This window comes from Bolinopsis microptera, chromosome 9 (assembly GCF_026151205.1).
Source record: "Bolinopsis microptera isolate Bmic1 chromosome 9, MBARI_Bmic_1.0, whole genome shotgun sequence".
NCBI classification, from domain to species: Eukaryota; Metazoa; Ctenophora; class Tentaculata; order Lobata; family Bolinopsidae; genus Bolinopsis; species Bolinopsis microptera.
The window spans coordinates 1,640,905-1,660,925 of record NC_087080.1 but is presented as its reverse complement, the minus strand read 5'-3'; the positions used below and the strand labels follow the sequence as shown (position 1 = coordinate 1,660,925).

Here is a 20,021-nt window from a genome sequence, read left to right as displayed (position 1 = left end):
ATTACCGGCGTATCCTCTAAGATCACCTAATTTGTTCAATTTTAGGGAGGCGCGCCAAAAGGGGAGAGGCGCCAACAGGGGGCACATTTTCGACGGGGGGGGGGGGGGGGGGGGGGGGGCCAACAGGCAACGTTACGCCACTCATGGTGCCATATTTAATGATGCGCGGCTTTTGGAGCTTCGGTAAGACTAAGAGTAAGTCAGTGTAAAAGTCGCGTAATTTGACGAAATTTGTTGATTTTTTTCTGCGAATTAGCAGAGCAACGATCTCGATGCGAAGTAAGAATAAGCAGTTATACTTACATCACTGCTTGGAGTGTGACAACATGTTTTATCCATGAACGAGTTTGACGAGTTTCATACGAAATGATGCTAGCGAACGCAGCATTTACATCGGAAAATAATGACCGATAATATTCTACAAGTACAATCTACATATATTTATAATATTCCAGAGTCAAACTTTCTAGAGCTAGAGGACGCATCCTTATCTTGTTTTGATAAGGAACTATAAGTATAAGATATTACTGCAGTGAGAACTTCGTTTAATCAAATGTGCTTTGGTTATAATTATTTGGCTGTGGATTTACTGCGCTTGCATCGATAACCGTTTTTTCACGATAAATGCTGATGTGGCATCCTAAAGCTTGCAGTTTATCTAGTTACCATGAATGAAATTAATCTGCTTTTCTGTATATAGTTCATTGCTTCGTTAGATATCATACCTAGGTTATAATAGGTTAGTCCTCATTACAACATTTATTCGGCATTAAACATTTGTTAACACCAGTGGGAGATCAGGAGTTATCACACCACTATTTACCTGTTAATCACAGCCTAAATGTAGGACCCATGAGAGAACATAGTTATCTCATGCATCATGGGTAGTTATCGCATGGGTAGTTATCACAATGGGTAAGTTACATTATATTAACGTAAACGAGAGTGAGAGAACAACTTTTACATAACGGACATTTATACCATGATCATAGGACTAGGAGAATGCTAATTGCTATATTCTATTCGTATCCTTTTTTTTACAACCCTTCTAAAAATGGCTAGGTTTCAACTAGGTTGTAGGTCGTCATCGAAACATTTTTAGTTTCTCGGATTTACAAATTTTTGGTATCATTAGTTAGATATAGCCATGCTGATCTCAGAGCACACAGGCATAATTGTCGAAAATCTTGGATTCCTGAGATATCGCCTTTTGAAAACCGCCTTGAATCAAAAAAGTGTCCGAAGAAAAAAACGGCGTTATTTTGCTGAAATTTGGGCTCAGCGTCGGACTGTTTTCAAAAGCTTATCATAAATTGTATCGAAATAATGCAATCATGGAAACTTCTGGAATCTATGTACAAATAACTTTTTCAAACGATAGCATAAAGTAATAAGTATGGGAAGTATGGATTATTTACAAATATATCCGTGTATTTGATAAACGCAATAATAATAATATACTTATAGGACAAGTCAGAAACACGCCAACCCGCACACACTTTGAAATATAACTCGAGCTACAAATTAATCGCAAAACAACCAGAGTTTCAGTAAAATGGTGCCAAGAAGACTGTGGCACGCGCATTGCACGTGAAAAATGTTTCAGTCAGTCGACCTCGTTTTGCGCGCTGTTTCGTTTCCATCAGAAATTTTGAATTTGTACGCAACTTTTTTCGAAAATTTAAGGTGAATTAATACTTTGAAAGTGTAGTATATACAGCTATGGTAATGCTATCCAAGGCTTCTTCTCGATATTTAGATATTATCTAACAGTAATTTTCGCTTTCCTGATCTCTCTGACATCATGCTTTAAGTTTATAATATACACATTTTGAACACATTTTGTACGATGAAACATACTTTACCGTTACGGACGAATTTCAACATTTAACTTAAAAATAAATTACTGGCAGGTCCTCCCGTGTTCCGAGATATATTCGATGAGCCCTACACCAACTCCAAGGGTTTAGAGTAGAAATATGTGATGCTAATGTAGATGGGATAATAATCCCGGGGTCTTCCAAAAATTCAGACTTATCAGCCTCGTCAGGTATTATTAAATCTAACCTTAAAAAGCACTTGCTATCCCTCCAAAATCGAGGTGACCCTAATATATGGTAACTAATCTATATTATATCTCAAATTCTACATCTGGTACGGCTCTGCACACATGATATCTCTCTCTGCCATGAAACATGGCTAACCTTTCAAACTATGATTTAAAACATAAACCTAAACTAAAACTCAACTGGGCTCTCCTATGTCACCAAACTAGACCAATAAGCAATTTTAGCTTAGATAATTATATTTTTCTATATTTGTATAATAAGTTTTATATTGACGTAGTGGATGGTTGAGGGGGTTTCAAGCACAGGTCACTCTCAAATCCTAAAGATAAGCAGTGGCCTTCGGCACTTGAAACCTCTTCAAACCTCCCCTGATTTATTTATTATTGATATTGTTTGATTGTGCCGTAAAAATAAATATTTGTTTTATTAAAAAATATTTGTTTTATTAAAAAGCTCTAAACAGGGCTACCTTAAATTTACGCTAAATCGGGGAACCAAAACATCTCGCCAAATTTAACAAAATTATGTCGCGTTCAAGTTCAACTCCATTTCACATTTGCGAGCTGAAATTGGCCACGCCAGAGAGTCGGTTTTTGTATTGGTCGGGGGATTTCGTCAAGTTTAAAATATAATATAGATACATATTGCATATAATTATACTTAATATACAAACGATTGAGTATATTATAATTATATGCTCAATCGTTTTACTTTTATATTACAAACTCGACATTTTCTTATCAGAATGTTTCTTCAAGATTTGGTTTGTGGTTACTGTTTTGACAGTGTATCCTTTTTCTCGATCACTTTGTATTACAAGCTCATGACATACCTTATCGGACTTTATTTGAACGGAAATTAATTGGACACTGGATGCCCTAACATTCATTTTAATGTCCGTTCAAAATTATGTCCATTCACGAAATTTCCGGTAAAATAACGTCAGGTAAGATGTTACGTTGTTCCGCTTTTTCTGTTTCAATTTTATCGGACAGCAATTGAGAAACTGCTACAGATTGTACATATTGTGATATTGGTCACCAGAACGTCAGTATTTTTGGGCCATCCTTGCTTACTACAAGACTTTGAGGTTTACCTAAAAAATATGGTATTAAGTTTTCTTACTTTAACTTTGTTTGGCATAATTTGATAGCTGGTCAAAGTAAACATTTCACACGGCGAATGAACTATTGTCTATTACCAGGAAAGCAGATATGACTAGTGAGCAGCTGTTAGTCCGAAACAGAGGGCAGTATCGTGGCACAAACACGAGACAGCTCAGTGCTAGAGAAGTAGGCAGATTCAACGACCTGAACCCAGAGGAGCCCATGACAGTGTGGTCAGTACACTCTGGTGACGATATCCCCGAAATGTGCAGAATTCCTCAACTAGAAGTTCCCACTCAACTACCACTGAGTTTAAGAATCAAGGCACCATCCCAGCCGAGTCCGAGTTACTCATCGGTTGATAAAATCTTGAGATGGGCTGAAGCTGTGAATTACAGTATGTGTGAAGTTGACATAGTGGTTGGCAGAAGCTTGATAAAAAAGTTGTGTCAGACTCCCTACAATAGAAGACAGGGGTGGAAGGTTAATCTATACAGATACAACAACACCCTGTACCTTGAAAGTGCCGATAAACCCTATGTTTCTTGGCCAGGTAATGAACGGTACGCAGACTGGGGTAAAGTATTCGAGGACGTGATGAGGACGGGAGGGAGAAGAACGTCCGGATACGCTTGCGAGGATTTGGATGTCAGGATGCCACGACTTGTCCAACTAGGATCTCTGAAGCTGCTAACCAACTCCAGTATCGGCTGTCAATTACCCGGGGATCACCAGGATGTCCTGGAGAACTACGTAGAGTTTAAAACAGCAATAAGTGAGACAGATAAGCAACGTGTAAATTTCAAAAAATTCAAATCCAGGAATATTTGGGCTCATTGTGCTCCTATTGGAATAGACACGGTCTACATTGGATACAGAACAGAAGAAGGAGACCTCAAAGAAATACAGAAATTCACGATGAAAGATCTGGAGGAGATTGGAACAAACGAGTGGAAACCGGAATGCATGCTATCCTTCCTAGAGGAGCTGCTGTGTTGGGTGCAAGATAAAACATGTAATGGTATGACGTATAGTCTCACTTATGATGGTCAGGTATTTAATGATCCTGTCATGAGACTTGTTGCTTGGGAGCAAAATGATTTGGTGAGGATTGTGAAGGCGAGTTTTCCAGAGGAGTAAAAAGATGTTGGTTATCAGGTGATAGCACAGCTGCAGACTGTAACATAGCATATATTTTGAAATTGAGATTTATGTAAAAAATTTGACTAAAGTTTATCACCATTTTAATTTACTGGGCCACGCTCAGCCTTTCATTCCACCGAATCTCTATTCTATGAACATAAATATAATAGCCTGAGGTCCCAAGGCCAGGTAACATTTCAATTTTCTATGACTAATTATTACTACGATTTAAATCATACAATAGATTAACATAAATTGTCGCACTGTCTTTATAAGTTCTTTGAGCATCATCTTTGTCAGCTGAACTGCATGTGAACATCAAAAAATTGCTCAACTTAGAAACAGTTTAATAATCTTCATGTCATTTACAGTGTACAGTTACTGGGCCGCGCTCAGCCTGTCATTCCGCCGAATCTCTATTCTATATATGTTTATGAACATAATAGCCTGAGGTCCCCGGGTAAAGTGTACAGATGTGGTGGTTTAATTAAACTTACTCTTCCCTCGAAATTACCAATGTCGACCATTATTAATGGTCTAGCCCGGCGCGCACAACTTCGTAGCACTTGCCAGAAGAAAGTGGCGCGCGCTACTTCGAAGAAATTTAGACGAGTAACATCCGTCAACAATTCAGCGCCTTTTCTTACAAGCAAACGGCTTAGTGTTCATGTTGGAAGACTTCCCAAGAAACCTTACTGGTAGGGGCCTAACTTCGAAAATAAAAGAAATAGAAATGTCTGGTTTTCAACAAAATATTCGCCTTGTAAAAATAACGTTTCCTCCCCAGGAGGAAATTTTAAGACAACGTAGATTTTGAATAATCGCGAAAAGTCTTATTTTGGGCCTTATAAAAGTGCGCAGCTTTAACTTTGCAGATTCTTGTTCTCTGATTGGCTGAATCGTATCACGTGGTACGTGGTTCAATTGCATTCTTGGAATAATTGAATGTTGAAGCGTGCAAATGCAATGAACTAACGAGCGCGCGCGGAGTTCAACAAGCTGTGAAGACGCAAACACCTGTAGTAATATCGCCAGCCAGTAAGGTCTGCTGGGTATGTAAAAGCCGAGATCAGTTCAGGAAAGCTGCAGAAAAAGAGAGCACACGAAAGGGGGGGGGGGGGGGGGGGGGGGGGGGGGGGGGGGGGGTAGGAAGTTCAGAAAGGGGGAGGGGGGGAATATTTTAATATAAGGCTTATTTTGACGGGGAAAAGTATGAAATTTTAAAAGTCGATTTTGAAGGTGAAGATCGCGTTTTTACTACCCCATCCAGGAGTCCCCTTTCTTGTTGACAAAATTCTCTAGTTTCTTTTGGTATTTTAAAATTGAAATTTGACTTATTTGGTGGCGACTTATGCTTTGTCGAAGTGGAAGCTTTTTAAAAATGAAAGCGAAAGTCTTCAATTTGCGCGTTGGTTTTATGGCCCAAGAAACCTTACTGGTAGGGGCCTAACTTCGAAAATAAAAGAGATAGAAATGTCTGGTTTTCAACAAAATATTCGCCTTGTAAAAATAACGTTTCCTCCCCAGGAGGAAATTTTAAGACAACGTAGATTTTGAATAATCGCGAAAAGTCTTATTTTGGGCCTTATAAAAGTGCGCAGCTTTAACTTTGCAGATTCTTGTTCTCTGATTGGCTGAATCGTATCACGTGGTACGTGGTTCAATTGCATTCTTGGAATAATTGAAGCGTGCAAATGCAATGAACTAACGAGCGCGCGCGGAGTTCAACAAGCTGTGAAGACGCAAACACCTGTAGTAATATCGCCAGCCAGTAAGGTCTGCTGGGGTCTGTAGAATGATTTAGCACCCTCGATTTAGGCTTTAGCAAAACACGTTCAGTTGGCCCCCAAGTAAACAAGGCCGTAAAGCTAAAGTAATGGTTTTTTATTTAACAAGCAATGGTAACACTAACAACAAACAACCCTACGACTTACACTCACCCTGAGAGCGTCACGCTCAGGAGTTTGTAGGTTCATAACCAACCAAAACACGCGCCGAGTTGAACTCGTCGCGTGTTTTGTGTTGTGTTTGAAAGAAATATTTTAAGAGTATCACTTGACCATTGTTAATGGTCTGGTCAGTGGTCCGGCGCTTGACCATTGTTTATAATGGTTTGGCCCGGCGCGCGCTACTTCGAAGAAATTTAGACGATTAACATCCGTCAATGTGTGACAGAGTGAATCTGGGCGCACCATTCAACAAAAAAAGTCGTCAAATATGTAGGTAATGGTCGTATGTACCCATCCTATCAACTGGAAACTCGGAAATTTGGTTAGACACAGCAGCAAGGGACACGTGTCCATATTTACTCCGTTACATGTTAAACTTAATTATAGTGTGACAAGGTAAACATAAGCTAAATTATTATACAAATATTGTTTAAATTCTTTGAACAATTAAACCGTTTATAATATAGGACTGATGATATCAGATATGAATATTATTTCTGAGTCAGTAACGAACGGTCCCGGGTCCATGTTTTTTGTTAATAAATAATTGTAAGGAACCTCGAAATTCTATATTAATTTCAATCTTCCTTTAAAGATAGTTAAATGACTTAGGCTTATAGTTAACAACCATTTCCATAGAGGATAGATAGTAAATTTGTTAACGATAGAAGTATACCAGAAATGAAATATACGTTGACGTTTAATTAACAAAAGGACACTTTCTGTGAGAAAACTATCAAATCATTTGACACGCTTGATGAGTTACCACGGACTTATGGAGGGGTTAATTAGGAGCACAAGACCAGCCTATCACAAGACGAAGCGTGACGAGGAATGATAAGCAGGGAGTTTAAACAAGGAGGAGCAATTTCGATCGTGATGAACAATACTGCGTTCCCTGAGAAAAGGCTGGAACGGCAGAATAGACTCTGGGAAATTCAGGGAGATATAGCGGAGAACGATCGAAGGACCGATGTCTTTCTCACGTCAGGGCAGTCTGTTAGGTTGTGTCAGTGCAACGTGCTTGTAAACAGAGTCCAGTAAGCCGGTTCCGCCCGGGTGCTTTAACCTTTCCAGTCATAAGTATTCCAGTAAGTTCCTTGCTTTAAATTACTGTTCGCCGTTTAAATTAGTATTTTGTTTCTTATTAAAAGAGTCTGACGTGAAAGTTATATTTACAATGTTTCTAGTGTTTATTCACGTACCCTCTAGGCATATAAATTCTATGCAGTACACTAAAAGTAAATTCTTACCAGGTTGCAGTGGATCCGATCCGTCACATCGAATAGATTCCCCCGTACATTAAAGAACAGTGACTAGTAAGTAAGTGCAACTTGATTAGCAGAAGATACATATAATACCTCCTCCAAATAATTAATATTCCATTTATCATAAATAAATTATCCTTCATAATTGTCTAACGTTCTGCCATCTTAAATCCTCGTAAGAGTAATTTGCATGATTCTTTGATTACTTTTTATCCAAGGTTTCCGGGTAAAAGTAAGCTAACGACGATAAGATTCCCGATCTCCTTCTCACTTGAAGGACCATTATACGGATTGAAGTTGTTCTCGAGGTAAATTCCTTTTCCATTAGTTTTTACATAAATAGGTTTAAGAATATCTTTGGTAATCGTAGTTCTGTGCTCTCAAAATTATATACTTTGTACAAAATTACGTTTCCGTTCCCAGGTAGAGAGACACGAACATTCCTGCTCAAACCGTGCTGCCTTTGCCGATACCTGCTAGAATAATTGATTCTCCTTCGTCAACCGAGGTAATTAGTTCAGTTATAACGTCAGCATAAAATAGTAGTTGTCTTAATAATTAAGTTCATTAAGTATTGGTTGATAGAGCTGTAAGAATTGATATTTCTTTTATATTAATGTTTACGAGTGCAGGATTAAAGTAGTTTCCCGTTGGTTACGTAATAAATTGTTTCTATTGCCATAGTTAAAAGATATTGCTTTCAGACCATTCGTGACAGTCAAACTGTTGACGGTGAGACTCAGTCAAAGACGCGTGATATTCCAGCCCTCCTACACTATTTCTCAGAGAGAGACTTATCAAAAGGTGATTGCACCAACATAGACTTAGAGTTCCTTTAAATAGGTTATGAGAAGAATTTCTACCGTGTCAATTAATTAGTATAGTATCAAAAGGTTACTTCCATTGTTATACAAACATCTTTCAATTTAAGAAGGTTTTCGCTCATTAATTATACTACCATTAGTTGTTCTATATTTTGTTCTATATTGTCGTTTCAATTTGTGTCAACCCACCAAAATTGAAAGTCTGAATTATAATCATTAACCGCACTAAATTAAATAAGAAGTAACATGAAACTCTGAATTCTAGCAAAACTATAATTTCCATAAAACAAAAGTTTTAAGACGCTCAATCGTGGGTTCAGAACCTTCCGAAACGGACTCTCTTGATATAACCGGGGCCTCCCATGTATAGTTCTAGCCAAGTCAAAAGGAGCTCTAAATAAATAATTTCTTGGAGGAAATAAAGTACTACATACCATGGACATGGGAGAGGTGATTATTACCCGGTACTTGCTTTACTTGTTTTAATACTTTCAACACTACTATATAACAAATAATTTAGGCATGTACAATGGCATGACGGGCTAGGAAGTACAGCCGATCTCCTAGTATGCGGGTGCGCTGGGGTTCCTGAAGTTCGCCTCCTGAGTTAGGCTCCTCTCGCCCAGTGCTTGCACTGGGCAACAACACCTTAAACACGATGTAAGTTTCTCTTTTACTTCTTTCTCATTGTTAGCTTATTTTGAATGTGAATTTTTACATCTCTGATATTGCCCCTCTTATCCTAGCTATATTTTCACTGGCAAATTTAACTTTACTCCCGACCAGCAGTTTCATTACACATTTTCTCGTGCCATTTTCCTTCCAGGTCGTGTTTAGTGTTGTGGGAGGTTGCCTACTCTGAGGTGTTACGGATGGTTCCCTGGCAAACTTTGCTGCCAGACTCGACAATCTCTGACAACAATGATAAACCTTCAAGAGATTTTCGACTATGTCAAAGCTGCCTCAGTTGAGGATCTACGTCATATCCTTAACTCTGTTCAAAACGAGCTGCCAAAGCGTGAGGGAAAGGTGGACAATTTTGTGTTACATATAGAGGACTTCTGCGAGGATGAGGTTCTCCGTGATGCGGTATGGGTTGAATGTGAGTCCCTGCAGAAACTGAACACCGAGGGAAGACACAAGGCAACAACAGCTTGGTTGTGCTCACAGGATGCACCCTATATTTACACTGACACAAATCCAGTGCACCCACCACAGGATATCAGTGGTTTCCCTAATATCAAAAGACTCCTGAGTCTTGTAAACTCGAGTACGGAGATAACTGGACCTCTGGACTCATGTCTGGTCATCAAGTATGGAAACAACCAAGCGAGTACTTCAATACACAATGACGGTGAGAAACTAATGGACCAGGAGAAATCGATTTGCTCTTTCTCACTGGGATGTGAACGGACGCTTGAGTTTTACGAGGGCACAACTGGGAAACCTAATTGTGTCAAGACGATAAGGATGAAGAACAACAGTCTTGTTGTAATGCGGCCTGGGACACAGCAGAATCTGAGGCATGCTGTGCGAGCAGAGCCGGCCACAAAGGGAGAGCCTCCAAAGAAATCGGAGCAAGTAAGATACTCCCTGTCATTTCGAGCTATTGTGAAATCTGGTGGCCAAGTTAGCTCTCAGAATATCAGCACAGAGACTAGTACACCAGCTTCTGGCACCGAAGCCCAAGTACCTGCGCAAAGAGTCACGTTGGTTGCTGGAGACTCTTATGCTCAAAGATTGGACTCCGCAAAGCTGGGAAAAGGGAAAGTCACAGTCGTAAATGTTGCAGAAGGCGGAGCAAAAATGGACAAAGTCCAGAAACAGTTGGAGGACTACTGCACGGCACATCCTGATGTCCACGTTGAGAAGCTTCTGATCAGCGTAGGCACAAACGATATTAGGCGTGTGGGGGATAAAATTGGTATTTTGAGGGGACCAGTAAAGCAACTTTTTGGTAAGATAGGCCTATTATTTCCCAACTGTAAGGTATATGTTCAATCTCTATTGCCATTACCTTTACAGAATGATAACGATAAATTAACTAACAAGAGGGTAATGGATTTTAATAGGATTTTATACAATGAGTGTGTATTTAGGAGGTTCTTTTTCATGGATGTGTTTTATCCCTTTACAAAGTTTAAGAGAGCTCTAAGTGAGCCTGTTAAGAGATTTGATCCCTTATTTGAGAACAAAGGCATTCACCCCAATCCTCAGAAAGGTATGGGTGTGTTGGCCAGATTTTATATTCGTGCCATCCACAGTAGATATTTTAATCCTTATATCTATCAGTAGTTCTTTTGTGCTGTCTTCTGAACCTTGTTAAGCTAATGATATGCAGTTGTAGTCTGGCAAGTATACTCACCTGTAAAACACCATGATCGATTTAGTAACATACAGATTTAGAGTTGGAGTGTTTAGTGGAAATTCTTTTGCAAAATCCATCAAACATCAGAACCGTAGACGTGGTACAGGTAGTATTTTTGATTATTTAGACAGCTGCATTGATTCTCGCTTATTATTTTATATTTTTTATGTTATATTCATATGTCACTTTTCGCTAATCACTATCACATATGTCGGGGTAAGTGGGTTGGCTTTTTCTAGGGTCACTTATGATTGCCGAGCCTTTGTACCAACATACCCAGTTCCTAACTTGTGCCGATGCTTTACAGTTTATTTCTTTTTATATTTAGCAAATATGTATTATCTGAGGAATAATTACAGTTTCGATGGTTTATATAGATTTTGCCAGATTTCAATCCATAAGAACTTAAATTGCATATTTACTGGTAGAACCGGCAATACACTCACGGGATGCATAATTTGGTTGTTTTTGATGAATGGTTTTTTGATAGTTTTAGTAAAACCTGGAATTGTAAACCCAGGGCCGTCTCCCATAGGTGTTAGAGTTGGGAATGGTAATAAATTGAATGTTTACTTTCAGAATGTTCAAGGTCTCATCCCTTTTGGTGAACTGAACAATGCCCATCCAATGATTGATACCACTAAATGTCTTGAAGTGTCGACTTATCTTAATGAGGCTAAGATAGATATTGCAATACTTAACGAAACCTGGTTTAAGAGTTCTATTGCTGATAGTGAATTTCTGCACCCTGACAGATATAAGATATTTCGCTCTGATAGATCGAAGAAAACTCATCCACCAGATCCTTCTAATCCAACCCGGTTTAGGAGGAATGGTGGAGGGGTCATGATTGCAGTGAGAGCAGACCTTGATCTAACTTCAAAGGAAGTTCATCTCAAGTATGGTGCAGAAATTCTTGCTGTGGAATTTAAGACATCCACTGGAATTAAGTTTGTTGTATGCACATGTTATCGTGTTGGTACACTGGGCTCCGCAAATCATGAAAAAATTGTTGAGTCTTTGAAAACTCTTCTCAGAAGAAGAGGACTGAGTAAAGTCTTCATACTAGGAGATTTTAACCTGACCGGAGTTTCCTGGTCTACCCTGGCCAGCTCCTGTCCTATTGAGCAATCTTTTGTTGAATCTTTTGTTGATCTAGGCCTTCAACAATGTGTGTTAACACCTACCCACTGCAAAGGCAAAACACTTGACCTATTGCTCACAAACTCTGTGTCAAATATTAATGACCTAATGGTAGGTGAGAGAGATAGTGCTTGCAAGTCTGACCACTTCCCCATCAATTTTAAGATCAACGTTAAAGTTGGTAGGAAGAAGCCAGTCAGGCGTATGTGCTATAACTTTAAGACTGTGAACTGGGAGAGGCTAAACCATGAACTCCGACACACGAATTGGGATGCATTGCTCAATGGCACAGAACCTGAAATTGGATGGAAAAAATTTAAGGACAAACTTTTTAATGTCACAGATAAATTTGTTAAAAAATGCTCTGTCAAGACTGATGGCCAAGATCCATGGTTTGACTCGGAGTGTTATGATGCATGGCGTAAGAAAGTGAGATTACATAAAGAAAGGCATAAAAGTGATAGAGCTGAAATTGCATTCTCCCTTGCTAGGAAAAATTTCAAAAATGTGGTTGCTCAAAAAATGAGGGAAACATTAAATGAATCTGATGATAGTGCTTTAATAACAAAAAAATTTTGGTCCTATGTCAAATCGAAGACAGCTAGTCAGCGGATCCCTGAGTTTGTAAGCCACAAAGGCACTGTCCGCAACTGCCCTGAAGACCAGGCCAACCTATTTAATGACTTTTTCTTCGAGCAGTTCTCTGAGGCATCAACTTATGACATAGATATAGATTACTCTAATGATTGGCGCTTTGATATTGAATTTGACCACAGAAGGGTTCGCAAAATCCTTTCCAATATTAATGCTAATAAAGCTTATGGACCTGATGGTATCCATGGGAAACTTTTGAAAAACTGTGCGGTTGGGCTCGCATACCCTATATCAATACTTTTTCATTCATGCTACAACATTGGGACACTACCAAGGGAGTGGAAACTGGGGCACATTGTACCAATATTCAAGAAAGGGGATAAACATGAGGTTTCAAATTATAGACCAATTTCTCTTACATGCTTAATCACAAAAGTTCTTGAACGCATAATAAGAGATGAGTTATTGGCACTTACTAATGGCATGATCAATGACAAACAGCATGGTTTCCGAGCTGAGAGATCTTGTGCAACTAATCTTGTAGGACTGTGCGACAGCCTAGCGCTCTCACTGAATGAAAATATGAGAACAGATGTAGTCTACTTTGATTTTGCCAAAGCATTTGACTCGGTTAACCATGATCTTATATTATTTAAGCTAAAGAGCAAATTTGGTATTGATGGGAGGCTACTGAAATTCATCACTGATTATCTAAGAGACAGGCAACAACAGGTCTTGATAAGTGGCAAGTTTTCTTCTATGAGAAACGCCCAGTCTGGTGTACCTCAAGGGTCAATTTTGGGACCATTGCTGTTCATTATGTTCATTGATGATATATCAGTGGGGATTTCACCAGGCACACAACTGTCACTGTATGCCGATGATACTAAAATTTGGCGTAAGATTGTTTCGGAGTCTGATATCCTGCGACTGCAGAAGGACATTGATTATCTCCATGACTGGTCACTTTCTAATAAAATGAGATTTCATCCCGACAAATGTAAGGTCCTCACCGTCGCAGGAAGGATATCCGAAACAGTTTCCCTCCTTAGTGTCCTACCACTCTTTAACTTTGTATACTCCATGGGAAGAATCACACTTGACTATGTTGATCATGAAAAGGATCTGGGTGTAATTGTGACATCAAATCTCGATTGGAAAGATCAGTGCTCCAAAGTCCAAAATTGTTATTTTGTCCAAGACGTAAATCGTCGTAGAGTACTGTATCTCACTTTAGTGAGGAGCCTATTTGAGCATTGCTCGGTTATATGGAGACCAGTCACAAAATCCCAGATAAGCAAGCTGGAGGGCCTCCAAAAGCGTGCTATTAAGTGGATTCTTCACGAGGAGTATATGAGTTATCCACCATCCACATACATTCAAAAATGCAGACAGCTGAAGATTATGCCGATTGAAGACCGCTTTGACTTCTTGGATCTCATCTTCTTCTTTAAAATTGTGAAGCAACATATACCTGTCACTTTACCCTCATATTTGCAACCATTTCAAGGCCACTCAAGGCTCAGAAATAGTCACATGGACTCTCTATGTTTTGTAAGCTCTATCTCACCTCGAGCAAGCTCCAACGCTTTTGCCAAGAATTTCTTCTATAGGACCCACACTAAGTGGAATCACATTCCTCTAGATATCCGTGAGATAGAGAGTATCACTGATTTTAAAAGTAAACTTTCCACTTACATGTGGGGGAAAATTATCCCGGTGGATTCGGACTCTGAACTTGACTATTCAATAGAAACAAATCCGTAAAATAGTTTATTCAAGATTATCTATTCTTGCTGTCTGCATTCACATATTTCTCAATTTCATCTCACAGCACAATATTTTATGAATTGATTGAATGGGTGTGTGATTTTGTTTAAAGTAACTTATTACAATTTTATAAGGGCCCATGCTTGTGCAGGAGCTGCATTTGCACTCAATATCTGTGTTTTGGTGACCCTCAGGTCCTTTGGTTACATACATTTTGTCCGAGACAATTTCAACTTTGACAATCCATGCTTAGAGGACAATATTATATTTAACTAATTCATTGTGTAAACTTGTATGTAATTGACTGATTTGAAAGATTTCAATAAAAAAAACTAACACCTGATTAAATTGGTACCGTGGTTAATAACATTGCGAGCAGCGATGCGTTGGGCTCTTAAAATTTTTGCCAAAAATTGAAAAAATCAGAAAGTGGGTTGATACAGATTTATTTCTTAAATCAGTTTTTGTCATTTTATAATTTAGCTCCGACGTTCCAGTTATTTAATTTGCAATTAATTATAGGTTTGTTGCTAATTTAATCCAGTTCATTAGGAGAAATAGGAGAAAAGCGACGTCAGACTCAATTTATTCTAACCATTTTTATTTTTATTCAGACCGAGGACTAAAATGAACAGGGGTTTCGCAGGATGTGAGTAGTAAAGTAATTTAAATAAGAAAGTGTACAGTGGTTTGTTTGTGTATTGTAAGTTAATTTTGGATACATTGATTGATTATAACTAGGACAGTTAAGAGATAGTTATGGATAATGAGGATAACAAACGTTACTTTTGTAAGCGTCAAAATATCGTACGCGAGAAATTAATCGATATTTAAAGAAGTTAACTTGATAAGGAATATCATCTGCCGGCAGATAATTGAAGTCAATTTTATAAGGATAAGGGGGCCATGTGTCAGTGAATAGTGAGATGGATAACCATTGTCTAGCATAAAGCCGTAAGTGTCATAACAAGCGCTGTGTGTCACTGGATATTTGCTCAGCTTGGTTACTTCATGATATTCATCTGAACGTCATGGAAATTAGGGATACAATACCGAGGGGCGGTTTGTAATTAAGTTAACTTGTGTAATTCAGACTAATGTTAAGGGTAAGTTTTGAATAAGTAAGAATAAACTTTTATTAAAGGAGTATTCATTAAATTTCACGGGAGAATTTGAAGAATTCAGGAATTTAAAGTGAATGATGAGGAATTAGTATGATGGTAATTCGGATAAGTAGAATAACTGAATAAGTTAAACACATTAGCATTAAAATAGCAAATATTTACAGTGAATTATACAACAGTACCATTAGAAAGAAAGATGTACCTATGAACATTTATTTAGTTCCTTGGTCTGTCTTATAATAGGTGTCCTAATAAGTAGTTATATATTATATAAGTCCTTTACAGATGACGTACCAGAACCTAGATGGAATCAAGCCCGCTACCTAAATGTTTTCACAATGATCGCCGCGTTGATAGAAGACTGTTCTGAGCTGAGAAAGACCAGTAAGGTGTGGAAACGGGCGGTTTTTTTTGGGTGTTTAGACAGGTCGCAAAATGGGGTAGAGTACCGGTATTTGGGGAAGGTGGCAGAATTGTTAAAAGAGGAGAAATTGAGGGGATTGGTATTTAGTGAGGACTTTTGGCCGGTATTGACATTAACGTTAAAACGGAAGGCTGTGAGAATGTCGCTGGGGAGGCTGTCAGCGTACATGTACCATAAAACTTTGAAAATAAGGACGGGTGTTTATGAGGAGCTAACTTTTGAGGAGAAAATGAGGTTGAAATTCGAGATCAAGGCCATGAGAGCCGTGGGAGAACATTTGGAAGCACATTACCCTCGGCATTTAAACAGGCCATTCTGGCCATCTTTCCAATACCGGTATGTGCGATCGAACTATTTATCGCACTTGAAAAGAAAACTAAGGGGGGATCAACCACACTACAGTTTTTATTTTTGAAAATAGAATTAAGTACACCTACAAAGTTCACTTTAGCTTTTCGTAGTAGAGATAAACTATTTTTACAAGTAATTTTTTTTTCAAAAAAGAAATATTGTTGCATGAAGGGGCCATAACTTTTACTGCAGTATAAAATTATTACAATTTGTATAAAGCGCACAGAGAATTAATCGTGTCCCTCATTGAAAGTAGGACTAGAAGACAATCCAAATTTAACAGTTCAAGCTCACTTTAGTTCAAGTTGATGACAAAGTACATGAAATTAGTTCTTTCAATAATTAGAGAAATATCATTTAGTTTCCACCATGGCCGATGTTGTTCGAGACCCACAGTTGGCAGAGCAAGATGAAGATATTCCGATCGTGGATGCTGGAGTGGCACCACCAGTGCCACCGAGAGCTCTTTTAGCACAGCAAGCACCAGTACAGTTTCTAAGAGCACCTCCACAGTTGCGTCACGAGAATGATTTAGACCTTTACCTTCGTCGTTTCCAGAGCTATGTAAACTCGATAGGAGCGAGACCCGATGAAATACCTCATATATTGATAAACTGCATGGGGGATGAGGTAATGATGGCTGTAGAGAGGTTCCTTGTTCCCAACTTGCCGTATGAACAGTTGATAGCAATCTTGAGAAGGGAGCTGGTAGGAACGAATGAAAATAGAGAATCGTATAAGGCCAAATTACGAAAGACATTGAGAACCCGCAATGAAAATGTTAGAGCGTACTATGTTCGTTTATATAATATTGCTAAGAAAGCTTATGCCAATAATGAGGATTTCCGGGACCTGGCCCTGCGAGACGCGTTTATTAATAACATGCAAGACGCGGGAATTTCGGCTCGATTGCGTGAACAGGCTAACATGAATAATGAGCAGCTATTAGAGCATGCTGCCATGCTGGTAACCTGCAAGAATGCCTCTGCCCGTCAACCTGATCAAGTTAATGCAGCACTTAATGCTGACGAGTCTGGCCCGAATGAGCTACAGAAAATGTCGGACCAATTAGGACAGCTTGTTGACTTAATGGCCAATAATGTACTCAATACTAAGCCTTCTGCTAACACCTCTCAGACTCCAGTTACTGCACCAGGTCAAAATAATCCACAGTTGCAGGATCATCAAGGTAACAACTATCAGACTTACCAATATCAGGGTTCGAGACGCAGTGTAGGATTACCAGGTTATCAAAATAATAACCAAGGTAATAGAAACCCCGGTTATTATAGAGGACAAAGGTATCCAGGCAATTTCCAGTCTTACAATAGAAATCAGAACAATTTCTATCGTGACAATTACAAGAGTAACTACCGGCAGGATAACAGGTCTTTCATTAATCGGCCTGACAATAGAAATAATGCCTGGAACAATGATCGTGCACCTCGTTACAATTCTGATAGAAACCAACAAATGCCTGCCTTACAGGGATCTGAACAGCAAAATTATAGACCAAGAGGCCAGTATCAGACTAATTATCGGCCACAACAGTCAGAACCACCGTGGAGATGGGCAGAATTTTTAAATATGGCCTCCTACGATCAGGAGGCCGAGTACAGCATGTCTAATGATGATGATAGAACAGCCTAGGTAATGGATCCCGTATCATGTCAATAAGAAACATGGATTGTATTTACAAAAGGGGAGTGTTCTCCCTAATCCTGTATCTACCCTGACCCATTGCAATATCCCATTGCAATATCCCATTGCAATATTATGCCTATGGGAGATTGTTCTCCCATATCTTTCCAGCCGGCCAGGCATAATCTTATTATTTTACTACTTTACGATTATTATAACAATTATTATAAATAAATTGTTTTAAATAATTTTTAAGTAGGTTAACCGAAGAAATTATTAAGTATTTGATTAATTTTTTTTGAAAAAAAAAAAATTTTAAAAATTTATTACGCGATTTTAAATGGTGTATGGATGTTTTAAAACGCGTTAAATTTTTAAATGAATACATTTTCTAGTCATTTAAGTTTAATCGACGAGGCCGTCTCTATTTCAGCGGGGAGGTGTAAGGAACCTCGAAATTCTATATTAATTTCAATCTTCCTTTAAAGATAGTTAAATGACTTAGGCTTATAGTTAACAACCATTTCCATAGAGGATAAATAGTAAATTTGTTAACGATAGAAGTATACCAGAAATGAAATATACGTTGACGTTTAATTAACAAAAGGACACTTTCTGTGAGAAAACTATCAAATCATTTGACACGCTTGATGAGTTACCACGGACTTATGGAGGGGTTAATTAGGAGCACAAGACCAGCCTATCACAAGACGAAGCGTGACGAGGAATGATAAGCAGGGAGTTTAAACAAGGAGGAGCAATTTCGATCGTGATGAACAATACTGCGTTCCCTGAGAAAAGGCTGGAACGGCAGAATAGACTCTGGGAAATTCAGGGAGATATAGCGGAGAACGATCGAAGGACCGATGTCTTTCTCACGTCAGGGCAGTCTGTTAGGTTGTGTCAGTGCAACGTGCTTGTAAACAGAGTCCAGTAAGCCGGTTCCGCCCGGGTGCTTTAACCTTTCCAGTCATAAGTATTCCAGTAAGTTCCTTGCTTTAAATTACTGTTCGCCGTTTAAATTAGTATTTTGTTTCTTATTAAAAGAGTCTGACGTGAAAGTTATATTTACAATGTTTCTAGTGTTTATTCACGTACCCTCTAGGCATATAAATTCTATGCAGTACACTAAAAGTAAATTCTTACCAGGTTGCAGTGGATCCGATCCGTCACATCGAATAGATTCCCCCGTACATTAAAGAACAGTGACTAGTAAGTAAGTGCAACTTGATTAGCAGAAGATACATATAATACCTCCTCCAAATAATTAATATTCCATTTATCATAAATAAATTATCCTTCATAATTGTCTAACGTTCTGCCATCTTAAATCCTCGTAAGAGTAATTTGCATGATTCTTTGATTACTTTTTATCCAAGGTTTCCGGGTAAAAGTAAGCTAACGACGATAAGATTCCCGATCTCCTTCTCACTTGAAGGACCATTATACGGATTGAAGTTGTTCTCGAGGTAAATTCCTTTTCCATTAGTTTTTACATAAATAGGTTTAAGAATATCTTTGGTAATCGTAGTTCTGTGCTCTCAAAATTATATACTTTGTACAAAATTACGTTTCCGTTCCCAGGTAGAGAGACACGAACATTCCTGCTCAAACCGTGCTGCCTTTGCCGATACCTGCTAGAATAATTGATTCTCCTTCGTCAACCGAGGTAATTAGTTCAATTATAACGTCAGCATAAAATAGTAGTTGTCTTAATAATTAAGTTCATTAAGTATTGGTTGATAGAGCTGTAAGAATTGATATTTCTTTTATATTAATGTTTACGAGTGCAGGATTAAAGTAGTTTCCCGTTGGTTACGTAATAAATTGTTTCTATTGCCATAGTTAAAAGATATTGCTTTCAGACCATTCGTGACAGTCAAACTGTTGACGGTGAGACTCAGTCAAAGACGCGTGATATTCCAGCCCTCCTACACTATTTCTCAGAGAGAGACTTATCAAAAGGTGATTGCACCAACATAGACTTAGAGTTCCTTTAAATAGGTTATGAGAAGAATTTCTACCGTGTCAATTAATTAGTATAGTATCAAAAGGTTACTTCCATTGTTATACAAACATCTTTCAATTTAAGAAGGTTTTCGCTCATTAATTATACTACCATTAGTTGTTCTATATTTTGTTCTATATTGTCGTTTCAATTTGTGTCAACCCACCAAAATTGAAAGTCTGAATTATAATCATTAACCGCACTAAATTAAATAAGAAGTAACATGAAACTCTGAATTC

General features: G+C 38.4%; 1 protein-coding gene and 2 long non-coding RNA genes across 5 annotated transcripts; all 3 read left to right on the top strand.

Moving 5' to 3' along the window:
- The first annotated feature begins 3,283 nt into the window (after positions 1-3,283).
- LOC134821050 (uncharacterized) lies at positions 3,284-4,315 on the top strand. Its single transcript, XM_063831717.1, has one exon. The coding sequence runs from the start codon at positions 3,284-3,286 to the stop codon at positions 4,313-4,315; it is 1,032 nt and encodes a 343-aa protein (XP_063687787.1).
- A 2,701-nt stretch (positions 4,316-7,016) lies between these two features.
- On the top strand, positions 7,017-8,701 carry LOC134820921 (uncharacterized). Of its 2 annotated transcripts, none has more exons than XR_010160950.1 (5): positions 7,017-7,358; positions 7,524-7,586; positions 7,754-7,843; positions 7,959-8,043; positions 8,240-8,701. It is a non-coding gene; the product is annotated as an uncharacterized LOC134820921 (long non-coding RNA). The 2 variants fall into 2 exon arrangements; XR_010160949.1 differs by having other exon boundaries at positions 7,524-7,590.
- Positions 8,702-18,416: 9,715 nt separating this feature from the next.
- On the top strand, positions 18,417-20,021 carry LOC134821072 (uncharacterized). Of its 2 annotated transcripts, none has more exons than XR_010160967.1 (5): positions 18,417-18,758; positions 18,924-18,986; positions 19,154-19,243; positions 19,359-19,443; positions 19,640-20,021. It is a non-coding gene; the product is annotated as an uncharacterized LOC134821072 (long non-coding RNA). The 2 variants fall into 2 exon arrangements; XR_010160966.1 differs by having other exon boundaries at positions 18,924-18,990.